The 17331-nt window shown below is 38.2% G+C and overlaps 1 protein-coding gene across 4 annotated transcripts in view; it reads left to right on the top strand.

Moving 5' to 3' along the window:
- Positions 1-16075, top strand: part of TLE1 (TLE family member 1, transcriptional corepressor) — a 76689-nt gene extending 60614 nt beyond the window's left edge. For 2 of the 4 annotated variants that reach the window (XM_082784369.1, XM_082784366.1), the window contains exons 15-20: positions 9693-9942; positions 11558-11805; positions 13809-13956; positions 14325-14475; positions 14809-14885; positions 15097-16074. In XM_082784369.1, coding sequence (XP_082640495.1) covers positions 9693-9942; positions 11558-11805; positions 13809-13956; positions 14325-14475; positions 14809-14885; positions 15097-15204 — 982 coding nt within the window. In that variant the 3' untranslated portion in view covers positions 15205-16074. Of the gene's footprint in view, positions 1-9692; positions 9943-11557; positions 11806-13808; positions 13957-14324; positions 14476-14808; positions 14886-15096 lie in introns of all 4 variants that reach the window. The other 2 variants (XM_082784367.1, XM_082784368.1) reach the window with 2 other exon arrangements.
- The last annotated feature ends 1256 nt before the right edge of the window (positions 16076-17331 follow it).

The raw sequence follows: 17331 nt of genomic DNA, 5'->3' as shown, positions 1-17331 counted from the left end.
CCAGGCACCACATCTACGCATCTTTTGAATACCTCCAAGGATGATGACTCTACCACTTCCCTAGACTGCTTGTTCTAGTGCTTCACAACCCGTGAATGCAGAGGGAATTAAAACACTTTTTTGACACTGTTAAAGGTTAATATCTATTGATAAGTTGTAATGTCAGTCATGCAATCATCCTTAAGTATTCACCAATTTTTGGGGGAAAAAAGTTTTCTACTCTTTTTCCATACCAGTAGGAAAGCAATAGGCTTCTTATATTATAAACATCATGTTAGATGTGTTTTCGTTCTTATCCACCATGTTTCTGAGAACAGACCTAACTATTTGTTGGCAGTGTGAGAAACTTCTCAAATCTTGGATTTACTTGTAGAAAAGTTGGTGGTATGTTGACAAGACTACTGAATCGAGGAGTCTGAGTTGGTGTTATGTATCAGATGGTGGTATATTTAAACTTAGCACATTTAAAGAACATGCTTTGTTCTTAAAATATTCTCTTGTTAAGGGTCAAACTCATCCTTGCTGACTTCATTAGCATTTGGTAACCTTAAATAAAATATTTTTGGAGATCACACAGTGTAGTGATTGTAAGTTTTTACTTTTAATCAAGTGTATTCGCAAGCTTTCAGTGATTTATTCCATTAGTAATGTTTAGCAAAATACATGATGAAAACCTATTTTTGTTCGGTCAGAACTGGTCTGTGGCTGAATCCTACCTGTTGCATTGCTCAAGGCACAAAAACAGTACTTGTGTAATTTTATAATTTCTATCATAGTATTTCATAGCTAAATCATGGTGTCTCTTTTTTTTTTAATTCAAATTTTATTTAGTCTTTTCAGCTCTTTATTCATACCGCTTCATAGATCACTACTTTGATATGTGGTCCCTAATCTCCTCTTGACTTGATGTGTTCTGTACTGTTTTTTTATGTTTTTCGATGTTTTTCATATTATTTGGACTGTCGGTCATTTCCACTGCAGGATCTTCTTTGCTTGTCTTTATTACATGTGTCAAACCTAAAATTCCAGAAACTGAACTGTTGTCTTTCCATTGATAACTTTAGAATCACCTTGTCTTAGTCTTATTTGGCTATGTATACCTAGATGCAGTGCACTATGTGCAACATCTTTGTGTAGCTTTTGTCTGCATTAGTCAAGTCTCCTATGTTATCTATACAGAGTATGTGTTAAATAGTTATGTAAACTAATGGAATACTCTTGGTATATTTTCAAAATCTGCTTTATCCAATAGTCCAGCTAAGGTGCCACATTTATATTGCTTTATGAGGTGTGGAGTTCCAGTAAGTGGTAAAGAACACTTTCAGATTGAACTCTATAAAATCTCCAGCTATATGTGTATGTTCACCAGGGCAGGTTTTTATCAACAGGACTGTTTTTTCACGCAGCCCTGCTTCCAGGAGAAACATCACCTTCTTCCCAAAGGAATGACATGTCTGATAGCATCCAATTGTCTTTAACCCTTGTGTATTCTGAGATCTGTTAATGGTCTAGCTTGTTAGAAACATTAATAGCCTCTTAAGAACCTACTTGTACTCATTTATCTACTGTTGTCAAGGGAATGCTGTCGGGAAAGCTTGTCCGTTGCTTATTTTGTAACTAGACTAAATGTTAAGTGTTTACTATCATCTTTGTATCTTCCTGAATATGAATCCGACAATTTTGCTCTCTAACCCTGTTATCAGTGGTTATAGATGTATTTTGACAGTGGAGGTAGCAATACAGAAAGTTGAATTGTCCTCACTAATTTCTTATCTATATAAAAGAGCTAGGCATTGCATTTGATAGCAAGTTATTTTTTTTGTTTATTATTATTTCTCTTTGAGCATTTCCTTTGGGGCTTTTCACGTTCTTCATATTAATGCGATATTTCTCTGCACATACATGTTGTCTCACATTACTTGTTTTCTCTCTTCAGCTGGTCAGTAATTTGAAGGACAAAGACTTGATGTCTGTATATGTGGACAAATGTGCAAAAAAATGTGGTTTAATATCCTTGTTTTCAAAGTGGCTTCCTGCCAGTAAATTATTCTTTTCTTAGCAGCTGCTCTTGCCCCTAGCGCCAACATCCCTTCCAAGTTGCCTTGAGCCATTACCTAATCAGTAATTGTCTTGGGTGGTGATGGGGAATATCAATCCTGTTTTGGGCATGGACATTCTTTTTTTTTTTTTTTTTTTTTTTTGATTCACTGAATTATGCCCTGTGCTGTAAGTTCTTGGTGTGTGGCTGTAAACATTTTCTGTTTCACATAGCCTTTCTACCAAAGTAATTATTTAGCTTTTAGCATTCTTGTGGGTTTCTCCATAATGTGAACCACACCTTCTAATAGTTGGATGGTGTAATGAACACAGATTTTCAAGTTCTTTGAGACTTATGTCCATAGTGTTGCTCATCTGATGTCTAAAACTGTGAAGTAATGGTGATACTGAGGTCAAGTGTATTTCCTTTTTTTTTTTTTTTGTAGCTTCATTTGGACCGTGAGGTGTTAGACACCAGAAAGAGATGAAAATGTTTTCTCTTTTAGTAGGACAGGGGAATTTCATTTGGTAAATATAAACTCTTGTAAGTTCTAGTTATGAGCAAATTTCTGTGTTTTCAGAGGGGAATAGTATACTGTTCTGGAACTGCTCAAAACAAACAAAAAAAAGTTTTCTGTTCAAACAGTCTTTATATTCTGTGAATGTACAAAAGGAAATATTTTAAAGGAATGATAATTTTACTGTATTCCAGAATAATGGATTGTTGTTTTCCCAATTGTATTTATGGATAGAAGTTAAAAGGATGTATGAAGTTGAAAGGATTTGTTATTTCTATAAAATACCTTTATTCCTAATTCTTGACCTTTCGCTCCATATATTGAAACACCACACATAGATATTCAATTTTTGTGATAATGACAACTGAAAATAAACTGGGGCACAAAGTAGAGCTGAAAGTAAAATGCACTTATCAACAGAAGAAACAAGTCTGCTTTTATATTCTTCAACTGAGATATTTCTGTGCTAGTTAAGGAATTCCGTTTGAACTGGAGAGATGAACTGGAAGCTGTTTTTTTCCCTTTTTTAGCATGTTACTTTAAGGCAGAAAGTGCACTCATTATATTGATCTGAATACTGAGTAGCTAGGTTGGTAGTTGATTTGCCATGTTCTTGAGCAGTGAATTAATGTGGAAGCCTGTTCTTCTTGAAGAGGAGAAAACCTTTTATTTACTCCCATCAACATGTGAGAAGGTAGTCTTGTAACTGTTATTTTCTGTGCTAAACTTTACTTTTTGTTCTTCATTCCAGTACAGTTCTTCTACTGTGCTATTTCAATATAATACTTAGTTAAATATGAGTGTAAATACAGATATCAATTGATATGTTCTTAGTTTAGAATCATATAGTCATTGAATAATTTGGATTGGAAGGGGCCATTGAGTTCCAACCCTCCTGCCATGGGCCAGGGACACCTCCCACCAGACCAGGTTGCTCAAAGCCCCATCCAGCCTGGCCTTGAGCACCTCCAGGGATGGGGCATCCACAGCTTCTCTGGGCAACCTGTTCCAGTACCTCACCATCTGCATAGTAACATTTTTTTTTTTCCAGATACCTGATCTAACCCAACCCATTTTTAGCTTATCCCCTGTTCTGTCACTACACTCCCTGATAAAGAGGCCCTCCCCATTTTTCCCTAGTGGCCTCCTTTAAATGTTGGAAGGCCACTATCAGGTCTCCCCCCAAAGAGAGTTCTCCAGGCTGAACAACTCCAATTTTCTCCTATAAAGCCTTTCTTCATAGGAGGGGTGCTCTAGTCATCTGGTCATCTTCATGGTCTTCCTCTGGAGCCACTCTTAGGGGTTTGTGTCTTTCTCATGCTGGGTGCCCCAGAGCTGAACATAGTACTCCAAGTGAGGTCTTGCAAGAGTGGACTAGATAGAGTCACCTCATTTGAGCTGTGGCCACACTTCTTCTGATACAGGCCAGGACTTGCTGTTTAATTGCATTTGCATTGAATAAGAACTTTCCCTTTTTCTCTGTGATTGTTAGCCCAACATGAGGGTTCAGATGTGAATAACAATTTGGTGAGGAGAAACACTGAGGGGCAAGGGGTACCTGCCAAGAAGTATCTTCAAGGTGAGCTTTAAAGAACTGAAGAATTTAATGTCATGAATTGTAGAATGGCTTGGGTCAGTAGGGATCTTAAAGATCATCTAGTTCCAATTCCCCTGCTATAGCCACGCACTAGATGAGGCCAGAGCCCCATCCAGCCTGGCTTTGAGCGACTTCAGAGATGGGACATCTGCAACTATTCTGGGCAACCTGTTGCAGTGCTTCACACTCCAAGTAAAGAATTTCTTCCTAACATCTAATCTAAATCTGCCCTCTTTTAGTTTAAAACCATTCCTGCTTATCCTATCACTATCTGACCATGCAAAAACTCACTCTTCATCTCCATGTAATCCCCTTTTATGTACTGAAAGGTCTCCTGGTGCCTTCTCTTCTCCAAATTGACCGTCCCCAGCTCTCTCAGCCTTTCTTCGTAGGAGAGGTGCTCCAGTCCTCTGATGAACTTTGTGTCTCTCCTTTGGATCTGTTTAACAGATTCACATCATTCTTGTGCTGGGGACTCCAGAACTGGATGCATTTCTCCAAGGGCAGAGCAGATGGGGGACAATCACTTGATGCAGCCCAGGATGCAATTGGTCTTCTAGATTGCAACCACACATTGCTGGCTGATGTCAAGCTTTTCATCCACCACAGCCCCCCAGTCTTCTGCAGGGCTGCTCTCAATGAGTTGCATTCCCATTCTGTACTCATGCCTGAGATTGCCCAGGCCCAGGTGCATCACCTTGCTCTTGGACTTGTTGAAACTTAGGAAGTTCACGTGGGACCACTTCTCAAGCTTGTCCATGTCCTTTTGGGTGGTGTCCCTTCCTTCTTTTGCATTGACTGTACCACTCAGCTTGGTGTTGTCTACAAGCATGCTGAGGAGGGACTCAGTTTATCATTGATAAATACATTCAACAGCACTTTTTCCAAGGCGGGCCCCTGAGGGACACCACTCATCATCAGCCTCTAGGTGGACATAGTGCTTTTGACTGCAACTCTGTCTGTGGCCTTCCAGCCAATTCCCTATCCACCAAATAGTACAGCTTTCAAATCTCTCTAATTTAGAGGTCAGGATGTCATGCTGGAGTTTGTCAAAGGCCTTACAGAAGTCCAGGTAGATGACATCAGTCAGTTTTCCCTTGTCAGCTGATAGGGTCACTCCATCATAGAAGGCCACTAACTTGGTCAGGCACAATTTGCCTTTGATGAATCCATGATGGCTGCCTCGGTTCTCCTCCTTGTCCTGCATGTGCTTCCAGGAGATTCTGTTCCATGATTTCCCAGGCACAGAGGTGAGGTTTGCCATTCTGTAGTTCCCTGGGTCTTCCTTTCTACCCTTTTTAAAAATGGGAGTGATGTTTCCCTTTTCCCAGTCACTGGGGGCTTCACCTGACTGCAGTGACCTTTCAAATATGATGGAGAGAGGCCTGGCAACTACATCATACAGTTCTCTCAGAACCCTCGGATGGGGGTCATCAGGCCTTCTCCAGACTTGTACCTGTTCATTTTCATCAGATGGTCTAGAACGTGCTCGTTGCCTACAGTGCAAGGGAGTTTGCTCCCCTGCCAAAACCATATTGATTCTTTGAAGGTTGGAACACCAAAATGCTCCTCACTTTCAAGGATTCAGGCCTGTGAATATATCTAGTGCATTAAAATTGTCATTTCTTAAGCATGTAATTACAGCTATGTTGTAGGTGTAGCACTGGAAGTACAATCCTGCTCACAATTAGTGGGGTAGGCACTCCAACATGGTGACCTGCTGGAAATACAGGACCCATCTGGAAAGCAGCTTTGCAAAAGAGGACCAGAGAGTCCTGGGAGTCACCAAGTTGAACATGAGCCAGCAACGTGCCCTTGTGCTAACATTGTTCTTGGCTTCATTAGCCAAAGTATTGCCAGTATGTCAAAAGATGTGATCCTTCCCCTCTACTCAGTATTAGTGAGGCTGCACCTGGAGTACTGTATACAGTTCTGGGGTCCTCAGTACAAGAGAGACCTGGACATACTGGAAAGAATCCAACAGAGTGCCACCAAGATGATACTGCGGTCTGGAGTACCTCTCCTGTGAGGAGAATCTGAAAGAGCTGGGATTGTTCAGCCTGGAGAAGAGGAGGCTCAGGGCAGGTCTTATATATATAAAAAAACTTCCCATGAAGGAAGAGTGCAAAGAGGATGGAGCCAAGCTGTTTTCATTTGTGTCTGGTGCCAGGACAACAGTCATTAGGCACAAACTGGAACACCAGAGGTTGTGTCTGTACATTAGGAAGCACTTCTTGTGCAGGTGATGGAACACTGGTACAGGATGCCCTGAGAGGTGGTGGAGTCTCCCTCCTTGGAGATCTTCAAAAGCTATCTGGACATGGTCCTGGGCAACCAGCTCTAAATATTGCTGCTTGGGGAGGGTGGTTGGACCAGATGATCTCCAGAGGTCCCCTTCCAACCTCAACTGTTCTATGTTTCTGTAACCCAATGTTAAGGTAGCTTAAGACAACAGTGCTTGAGCAGCAAGTAGTCATTTTCATTACTATCACTGGTACCATTTTCTTCTGAAAGAAGCTTTCTTCATCTAGGGAGTGTCAATCTTGCAAATGATGCAGGTTTGTTTTGGGGAAAAAAAAAAAAAAAAGAGGGAAGGTATGTGTAATGAAAAGTTACACCGTAGTACCTAGTAGATAGAGGTTACCAGACTACATAAATGTGCTGACAGTGTTTATGTTTGCCTGACATACCACATACCTTGAAGCAAACAGGAACATTTACTTTTTTTGCGTGCTTATCTTGGCAAGGGCAGAGGCATTTGGCAATGTACAGTCATTTCTTTATACAGTGGATTGCTGATAACTTGCACTGTAGCAAAAGCTGCCTTGGCTTATGAGGAACTATAACTGGTCTGTTTGATAGGCTCTCAGACATAGTCATCCTGAGTGCTGAACAGTCTTGTAAGCAAAAGCCCAATCATGATAATAAAAATTAAACTACTAATATGATATATAACCAGAATTTAGAAGTGGGCATGCTAGTAAGATTATACTTGATTAAAAATACATTGGGATAAATCACTGCCATTTCAGAGTAGAAGAATCATCTTAATGCTATAGTACATGAAGCACTTGAAAAATGTTCCTATTATCTTCCTCCCACCCCATCTCAGCAAGAACTGCAAAAGTTGTGTATATGTACAGAAGCATTGGAAAACACCCGTTATTTAAGTACTATGAATTGAACAGAATATTTATGCAGTAACTGTGGAAAAGCAAGTGTAAAAGTGTATTATCCATCTTAAATGTAATGGGAAAACTTGCTTAATACGTGCTTAATTGCTTTTCTTCTGTCCAGGATAAAAAACAAGGGCAGGCCCCTTCAAAGTTGTGCAGTTCTGTGTACTCTTCTTGCTAACAAATACTCTGCAACTGACTTTGATCTGTAGCTCAGGATGAGTTCCAACCTTTTAACCTCATAAGTACTATGACTCCTATTTGGATTCTGCACCTGAATCTCAGCCTTGAGCAGTCTTGTTGCCACAATTCTTTGTCTCATCTGTTTGGTGAATAACTGCTTTGGGACAGCAGTTGAGAAATGATATGGATTTCTACTTAAGCCTTCTTATTACTGCAATTCCTTAGGAAAAAAAAAAAAAAAAAAAGGATGCTTTTGTCATCTTTCTTGCTCATACATGTAGGTGTGTTCTGAGCATGTCTTCAATTCACTTGTCCAACCATCCAACCATGAAACATAAATGAGATACAGGAATTGCATGCAAAGACACTATCGATTTGTTTGGTTTATAACAGTCAACTGCCTTTTACCCTTCCCTTCTGTGAATATTGTGGCATTGCATTGTGATGGTTTCTAATGTTATTTCCTACAGAAGATAACAGAAGAGTAAAACTTTTTTGTTATCCTCTGGCTCCTTTTTAAAGAAATATCTTCTCAGCTCTTGGGCATATTCAGTTGCTTTAGGAAACAAGCCCACATATATAGATGTCTATTATGGATCCAGGCATCTAGCTTGTTCCTCTTTCAAACTGCGCATTACTGGGAAACACACAATAAAATACTTTTGAAAGTACTAGCTCAGAACAGAAAATTAAATTGAATTGCCTACTGTTGGTTCCATTGGAGATTGATGCAATGCTTTAACTTGAACTACAGTAACTGAAAATTTCTGGGAAGAAGGTACATTTGGAAAAGAAAGAGCAGTTCTGAACACAACAATATATTAGAAAAATAAAGATATCACTGGGGAAGAAGTAGCTTATTATTAGAAAGGATACTCCTGTCTCACCGTTTTTATCCACTTTGGCCTCTTGAAGAATGCTGTGAATGTAACAGCAGCATCTAAAATGTGAGTTATTGATGCATTTAAAAGAGAAGAGCAAAAAAAGGAGCTCACCAGTATAATAAAAAGTGTTCTTTTGCAGTAGTATTTTCATTATTTTTAAAAACAAATGAAAAATACCACCCTGAACCTGAAGCCTTTATTAGCAGCTACCTCTGCCCTGGTCCTTGAGTAGAGATGACTTTAAACATCATGGTGAAAACAAAGAAATAATTTTGTGTACTTTCCCTAAGGAGTAGTCCCATTGCTTGTATTTGCTATCTCAACCTTCAGTTTTCATGTACTTGAAATCATGCAAGGAACAAAAATAGACATCACAGAAGTGCCAAAACTACCAGGGAAACTGAGCCTTTCAGCTTTTCCAAAATACTGACTCAAGAAAATGTAAATTTAAACTAAAAGAGGGGAGATTTAAATTAGATATATGGAAGAAATTCTTTACTACAACGTCAGTGAGGCACTGGCACAGGTTGCCCAGAGAAGCTGTGGGTGCCCCATCTCTACAAATGTTCAAGGCCAGGCTGGATGGGGCTTTGAGCAAAGTGGTCTGGTGGGAGGTGTCCCCACCCATGGCTGGGGGTTGGAAATGGATGATCTTTAAGGTCCCTTCCAACCCAAACAATTCTATGATAATTATGAGGAAATGGTATCAGCTTTCTGATGAAAGCTGTGTACATGCAGGTTCTATTTTCTATTTAAAACACTAGTTCCCAGCTAGAAAGAGAGACATATGCACACAGCTAGTGCTGATATTGAAGATGAAGTGCAGGAACAAGCATAGGACAAGTTTAATTTTTGTCATGATATTACACGAGCAACGGGTAGAAACCTCTTGTGGAAGATGTCTGGAAGAGCAGTGACTAGTCAGGGATTGCTGCTGCAGGACTTCTGGTGCTGTAGCTCAGAACCACTGGATAGAAACCAGCAGCTGAAAGATCTTTTGACAGTTGAGGTGACAGAGTGATATCCATGGCCATTATCAGTAGAGTTAATAGTACGATTTAATGTGGTTTCCCACTTCCCAAATACGTGAGGTGAAACGAGCTGAAAATGTCTGCTGTGACTCCTTTTCTCCCTCTGATGCTTATGTGCCTTGTATTATTTGTCACTGTAGCTTTGATTTTAACAAGTAAAAAGTAGCAAAGAAATAAATCACAAAGTACTGTCTTTTTCTTGCATTTCAGCGCTGTAGTTGGCTGATGTGTTTTTTCTTCTCCTTTCTTTCGTTTCCCCAAAAAAGAGCCTACTCCTTTCACGTTACTGCAGATGGTCAGATGCAGCCTGTTCCTTTCCCTCCTGATGCCCTCATCGGTCCAGGAATCCCTCGCCATGCCCGCCAGATCAACACTCTGAATCATGGGGAAGTTGTGTGTGCAGTTACCATCAGCAACCCCACAAGACACGTGTACACAGGTGGCAAGGGCTGTGTTAAAGTCTGGGACATCAGCCAGCCTGGGAACAAGAGCCCTGTTTCTCAGCTGGACTGCCTGGTAAGTGAACAGGAACTTAGGCAGAAGGCTAACTTCTCCTCGGAGACTCAATAAGGAAATAGCTGTCCTTGTCTGGATTTTGTTCATATTACAAGGAAATAGCAGGCAGTTCTGTTTCCTGCTTTATACATTTAGCTGCCTTTTTTTTTTTTTTAAACACTGAACAGGTGGTGTTACAGAAAAAAGGAATGGTTTGTTTATGGATAAATATCATCACTAAGGGTGAAATAATATTTTAGGTAAGACTTCTGAGTAGAGTGTACCTGATTATTCCCCCCACCCAAGTCATGCTGGTGATTTTTGCACTGCATGGGTTTAAAACAAAGGTAGCCTGTCTGTAGGGTGTTTTACTTGTGCCAGGAGTCATGACCACTTTTTGTAAGAGGGTAGCAACCATAAAATAAAACAATGTCACAAGGTACCAATGTCACTCTCTGTTGTTACACTTTTGTTAGTGTTCAGCACCTTACACATCCTTCTGGTTTGTTTTCACATTTCCGAGATACAGAATGGATTGAGTGAGGTAGTACAGCCAAAAAGCTAAATAGGAAACCTAATTGCTCAGTAAGATGCTTCTTAAACTAGAAGCAGTATATAAACTAGAAGCAGACAATGTCATAAAGCACAATAATATGTGTATTCCAAATTGAAACAATTCTAATTTAAGTGTTGATCCAAGTAAATATTGTTTGTTTGTTTGTTTTGCTGTTGTTTTATTTTAAGTCCTTGCCTTTTATTTGCTTCTACTTCCATGGTGTCACGTGTTCAGCGGTATACATGTGGTTGTATATGCATTCTGTTTCATGGCAGGTTTGTCTCTACTCAGTCTTAGCTGCCTTCATCTTAGTTATGGAACTGTATGGCTGGCTAAGCCAGCATTTCCACTGTAATACTTAACTTCTCCTTCTCTGTGACTTAAAAGAAACAACAAAAACAACAGCAAACCCGTAATTATAGAAGTGTCTTTGATTTCTTCCTGCGCTACTTTTTATTTATTTTGAGTTACTGATCTTACCCCTCAATTTCCTAAAGAACTGTTACCATGTTAGAAAAAATTACATCAAATACATGTAAGCTTAAGGAGTCAGAGAAATAACAGAGAAACAGTATAAACTCAGGACCAGAATGGGAATATTCTAACTCAGCATCTTAACTTTAAAATGGTGAATGCAAAATATTGATTAAAAGAAAACTCCAAAATTTGAAAGGCATGAGACTCGAGCTGTATTTTCCTCAGTGATTACAAATGAGACGTCATTTGATTTTTGGTAAATATTCTTGTGGTGCTGGTAGTCTTAACTCATGTAGTGCACTTTCTCAAATGCAAGCTTACTTTGGTTTTGTCTCTGTGTAATGAGATGAAGAACTTCATTGGGTTCAAAATATATTAGACTCTAGCAATAGGAATCTGCAGTTAAATTTCTGCAGCTGCAGTCTCTGGTTAGTAATGAGAAGTAGACATTTGAGACCTTTCAGGGTCTTCTGGTTCCTTTTTTGTACTTTGGTATTGGAAAAAATCACCTACTGTTTAAAACTTGGATGCAGTCAGAATCATATTAGTGGCCATTATTGGCATGCATGTATTAACATAACCAAGATGATTTGTATTGTACAGAACAGAGATAACTACATCCGCTCTTGTAAATTGCTGCCTGATGGATGCACCCTTATAGTTGGCGGGGAAGCCAGCACGTTATCCATATGGGACCTGGCAGCACCAACTCCTCGTATAAAAGCAGAGCTGACATCCTCAGCCCCTGCCTGCTATGCTCTGGCTATCAGCCCTGATTCCAAGGTGTGTTTTTCGTGCTGCAGTGATGGGAACATTGCAGTGTGGGATCTGCACAATCAGACATTGGTCAGGTGAGTCATTACTTGTTTACAGACAACTTTTATTAAAGTTAGTCTTTGAATAGCTAGATAAACATCTATCTCCCTGAATAATGGTTCATGACAGCAAAACAAATAGTATTTCTCTTGTAAAGAATGAAGTTTGTGCTCAAGTTGGACAGAAACTATTTCTGGTAGCTTCAGCCTAGTCCTGGAAGATGGTTTTTGAGGACCTAAAGGTCTGTTACATAACCTATTGAAGTCAGTGTAAAAGTTCTTGTTGGTTTTATTTAGTCGAGATTTGTCTTCAGGTTTCTACAAGCAGCATTTCTACTAGTTTGTGTTTGATTTGGACTGAACTTGCCTTACAGTGAGCTCTGAGTTTTTTTCTTTTCCATTGTACTGAGCATTTACTAAGAGAATTTTCAATTCATGTTTAGTGATGCTATGTAATAAAATTAACCTTTCAAAAGTAGTTGAAAAGCTAAATCACACCAGTTCTTTATGAAAATGTAGAGAACTGATGTTTGGTCATTCACAAGAGAAAAAAAAAAATTGAGTTTTGGAGGATGACTTTGATCTCTAAAACTTGCAGAGAGCACAATACATGTGTTGCTATAAAAGTTACTTCAGAAATATATATATTCTTTAACTTTAGATTACAGTGTCTGGCGGGTTAATATTCAACATGGGTGCTGTGGCAGAGAAAAAATGATAGGACCATGTGTGTAATGGCTCTTAGTAACAAGCTGTGCGCTTTTACTAGAAGATTGGTCTAGGCTTTTCAAAGTTGTGATGGTTTACAATGTTATAAGAATGAAGAGCCTAAATTGGGAAAGACCATGGTATCTTAGAGGATTTGAATACATACACTGGAGAAGATACTCTTCTCTGTGATTTAATTAGATTTTCTGTATCTCAGTAATTAACCTAAATTTATGTGCAGATATTCCTATTAATGTATGTGCAAACCTGGCTTTCTGTTAAATTTCTGGATCAGAAAACACTTTAGTTATATAAAGCCTTTAGTTTGCCCTACACGTTTAGTCTCTGTAAGGGTGAATTCTTTCTCCATCTATGACTGTTTTGAATGAATGGTACAAATTACTTTTATTCTTATGAGTGTTTGCTGTGTGTAAGTGTTCCCAGTACTTGCTTGCTGATCTTCCTAATTGATAACACGTGCAATTTTCAGACCAGAGCTACAAAACAAAATGTGCCTCGTGACCTTTCTGTGGTAGCGTTTAGTGAATCATACTCTTCATTCCCAAGCTAGTTGTCTTCTCCCCCTCTCCCTCCACCTTTGACATCGATGCAAAAGACTTTCCTAAAGCTAATTGCTGATGAAAAATGCAAAAGGCTTCTGCCAAAGGATTAAGGAAAACTTGAGATGACCTTTTGGTTGTTGAAAGCTGGGAATTCCTAATGAGAATATTTTAAAAGAAAATACACTCTCTGCTTGTTTTGTGATCTCTTGATCCCTTGCCAGAGAATGTAACTGTGCTGACTCGATGATGCTCTTGCTTGCCTTACTGGATCTTTACCTGGATCGTTTCCTATTAATATCTCTGCTCATTATTTATCATGTTGACTTACAGCCAAATAAAAACACAGTAGCTGTTTTCTGAAACTGGAATTTTGTTCCTTCAGCACTTGATTTGCTTTAATTTGAGTTGTCATTTAGTACTTCTAACTGTAGTTGCTGTGCTTTAATGTACTCACAAGCTTTTTTTTAATAACCAAAAAGAAAGGAAAAAAAAAAAAAACACAAACACACACACAAAACTTTTCAAAACCTGATAGAAAATAATGAGTTTATTTAACTAACTATGATGCAATCTATTTCTCTAGCACCTGCAAAATATTTTTGTAATGCCATTGTGTTTTGTGCCAATTCATAGGGAGGGGCTGATTTTTGCCCATCAGCAGACACAGAAGAGATGACACACACATACAGAGTCCAAAACTAACACCACAACAGTGTTTACCTTGAGCTCTGGCAGGAAATCATTATCCAATCTGGTTTGTTTTATCAGGCAATTCCAGGGCCACACAGATGGAGCCAGCTGTATTGACATTTCTAATGATGGTACCAAGCTCTGGACAGGAGGTTTGGATAACACTGTCAGATCCTGGGACTTGAGAGAGGGGAGACAGCTACAACAGCATGACTTCACATCACAGGTAACTAGATTGTCCTACATCTTGGGTGGGGAACAGCGGAATGGTTAGGGTGAAAGCTGAGAAATGAACCAAATGCAACTGGCAATTTTTTTGTCAGATTGTTTTGTTTGCTTTGGCTGTTCATAACACAATATTTTGGAGCTTTCATATATTAATCTGCTCTGAAACAACTGACACTACTCTCTTTCCATTTTTTTTTTTCCCTAAGGTAAGAGGTAAGAATGGGTAATTTAGTCACTTGAATTTTGACAAGCTGTTTCACTATTGAACTATGTCAATTCTGTTTGGCCCTTGTCTTCCCACCTCTCTCAATTCATTTAATCACTATATGAAAAAAATAAAAAGTGTAAATGTTGCTGAATTTTCAGATATTTTCCCTTGGTTATTGTCCTACTGGTGAATGGCTAGCTGTGGGAATGGAGAGCAGCAACGTGGAAGTGCTACATGTAAATAAACCAGACAAATATCAACTGCACCTTCATGAAAGTTGTGTATTGTCACTCAAATTTGCTTACTGTGGTAAGTTGCCCTGAAGATGTCAGGAATTTATTTCACACTTATTTCATACTTAATTGCACAATCATAACTTTTTTGATAATCAAGATGTATTTAATATCTGTTAATTTATGAGTAAATATCTCTGTTTTATGAATGCAAATGTATTTAGCTATGAACAGCCATTTATTTATTTATTTAAAGGATGGTGTAAGAGTTGAGTTGTTTGTAAAACATTGTTTCTGCTTAGTGTGGGCTTTGTGTAATGGTAATTAGCCAACGGATTTCAATTTTACCCCAAATCTGTCAGATGTCTGTTTCAGTCTGTTTTCATAGTTTTTCTGTTTCATATTCTAGGTAAATGGTTTGTGAGTACTGGGAAAGATAACCTTCTTAATGCATGGAGAACTCCGTATGGAGCCAGTATCTTCCAGGTAAGCACGATGATGTTTTTAAACAGAAGAAAAAAAAAAAAAAAAAAAAAAAGGATTTTCTAGTTTTTTTTAAGTCCCAAGAGTGGATTTTAAGTCCCAAGAGTGGATCTCTTTACCTATGTGATCTAACCAAAATGGGATGCTGAGATAAGGGTAATAGACTTTTTTTTTTTTTTTTTAATAAAGTAATATATTTCTATTTTTCTTCTAGTCCAAAGAATCTTCATCAGTGCTTAGCTGTGACATCTCTGTGGATGATAAGTACATAGTCACTGGCTCTGGAGACAAAAAAGCTACAGTCTATGAAGTTATCTACTGAAAAATATGCTGGGGATATAACTTTTAAAAGTTGAACTGGGCCAAAATTGTTCTTAATTATAGAAGTAGAAAGGTTTTGCCTTTTAAAAAGGAAAAAGAGGATTGAGGTTCCAGGCCTTGTCATGAAACTACTCCGATTTTTCAAAGTAGAAGGCAATGTCCAGCAACTAAATGTTGGCTACGTGGACCAAACAGAACACAGAGGCAAGATGGACAGATGTAGCCTAGTTTTTTGACGTAGTTTTTAAAGCAAAGTCTGCTGAAGAATGTTGAAGCCTTTTTTTTTTTTTTTTTTTTTTGACCTCATGCAAATTGTTCTCATTGCCTGAATATGGGGATAACCTTTTTTGTTCCTTGCAATTCAACTTGCATTCTGTCCTGTGTAGAGCAGCAGTGTCTCAGATGAACTTGTTTCCTGGTTCTGCATCTTGTGATATGTTTTTGTATTTTTGTTTAAGGTCAAACATTTGTATAAATTGTAAATATGTTTAGTTTATTACAGTAAAAGCTTTAGTACAAACAACCACTCTTCTCCCCCCTCACCTTCGCCCCCTGCTTATTTAAAAAAACTTTTGGGGATATAAGTACCTTTTTAGAACAAAAGCAAACACTATGTATAGTTTGAAAACTGTCTTATTCTTTATAACTCTTCGTAGATTTCTTTATCATACTTCTTAGTAATTGTTTTGACATATTAGGGTATCAATCCAGTAGATACTGTCTTGTGCTGCAGAAAAACTAAAAGGCAATTTTGTACTAATTATAGTGTAAATATAAAAATTGAACATTTCATAAAGTTGTGCAGTTTATTTTAAGTTTATTGTGATGTCCCATGTATATGTTATTTGGCAGATACATTAATATGTGCCTGATCATAATTATTTTGGTTGTCTCTCTAGAAGAGGTGATGTCCCTCTCCTTTCTCCCACAGCTGAACAGAGTTCATGAAGGACTGCATTTCAACTAAGTACATCAGAGGCTTTATTCTTTTAACTGAGGATGTGTATGATTAAACAAAGCTAGATAAGTTGTGTCCTTCATATTTTACAGAGGAAAAGTGGTAGCTAATAACAGTTTCCTTTTTAATGGCTTGTCTATACATAGATACTCAGGTAAATCTAATTAAATTACCAAAGTGTTTTACAACAAAGAGTTTTACAGGGGATCACTTAAATGATGTTAAATACTTGCAGGGACTGCAAGTGAAGTGAATTAACCTAAATTAAGTTAAACTTGCTTCTTAATTTCTTGTGGGCATATTGGTAAAGGATTTTTTTGCTTATTAACTAATACACTGTATAAATTAATCAGAATTAATTTTCTAGTGTCTCATATTAGACAGGCCTATAGGCTCTACGTATCCATACTGAGCAGTCTTTGAGTCCCTCAACTGTTGCATCAGTGTGACATCTCTGAAGATCTATGCTGAGCAGCCAGTTACCAAAGTTATGCATCTTTAAATCAAGTTTTCTTGATGTACTCAAGGGAAATGGGTGAGGAGAGAATGTGTACATTTTATTCCAGATATGGGGATTTTTTATTTTTTCTTTTTAAATTAGTGAGTTCTACCACTATGTGCTGGACAAACCTAGCTATTATGCCAGTGAAGGCCATACATTTCCTATGTTCTGTAGTTTTATTAGAACTTGTGTTGCTAAGGGAGATCACAGATGAACAGAAGGATGTCTTTGAACAAAATATTCAGTTTACACAAACTGGCCCAGAAGTTAACACTCATCTTTGAAAAGCTACTTTTTCATTTTGCTAACATTTGATAGTAACTTATATCTGTGCTTTATCAAAGACTCATAACCAGGAAAAATTAAGTTTGACTTACAGAGGCATTGACTGGATATGGGATTTCCCATGGGAGGGTCAAACCTTCTCTTCAATTTTCAGTCTGAAGAGACAGTTTTCTTTTGAATTTACATGACCACTCTACTGAACCGTTTCATAGCATCTAGAATTGTAGTAGCACTAAAACATAGACTTTGCGTTTGGAATGTGAAATGTTAATCATTCAGGATAATGTAGTTTCCTAGACGTTTAAAATTAGTGTTCTATCCGTATGTATCTATATATTTGTCTATAGCTGTGTTGTGAATATGTATCTGTATGAAAATAACAG

Source organism: Aythya marila (assembly GCF_965140915.1).
Source record: "Aythya marila genome assembly, chromosome: Z".
NCBI lineage: Eukaryota > Metazoa > Chordata > Aves > Anseriformes > Anatidae > Aythya > Aythya marila.
This window is presented reverse-complemented; position numbering and strand designations above follow the sequence as displayed.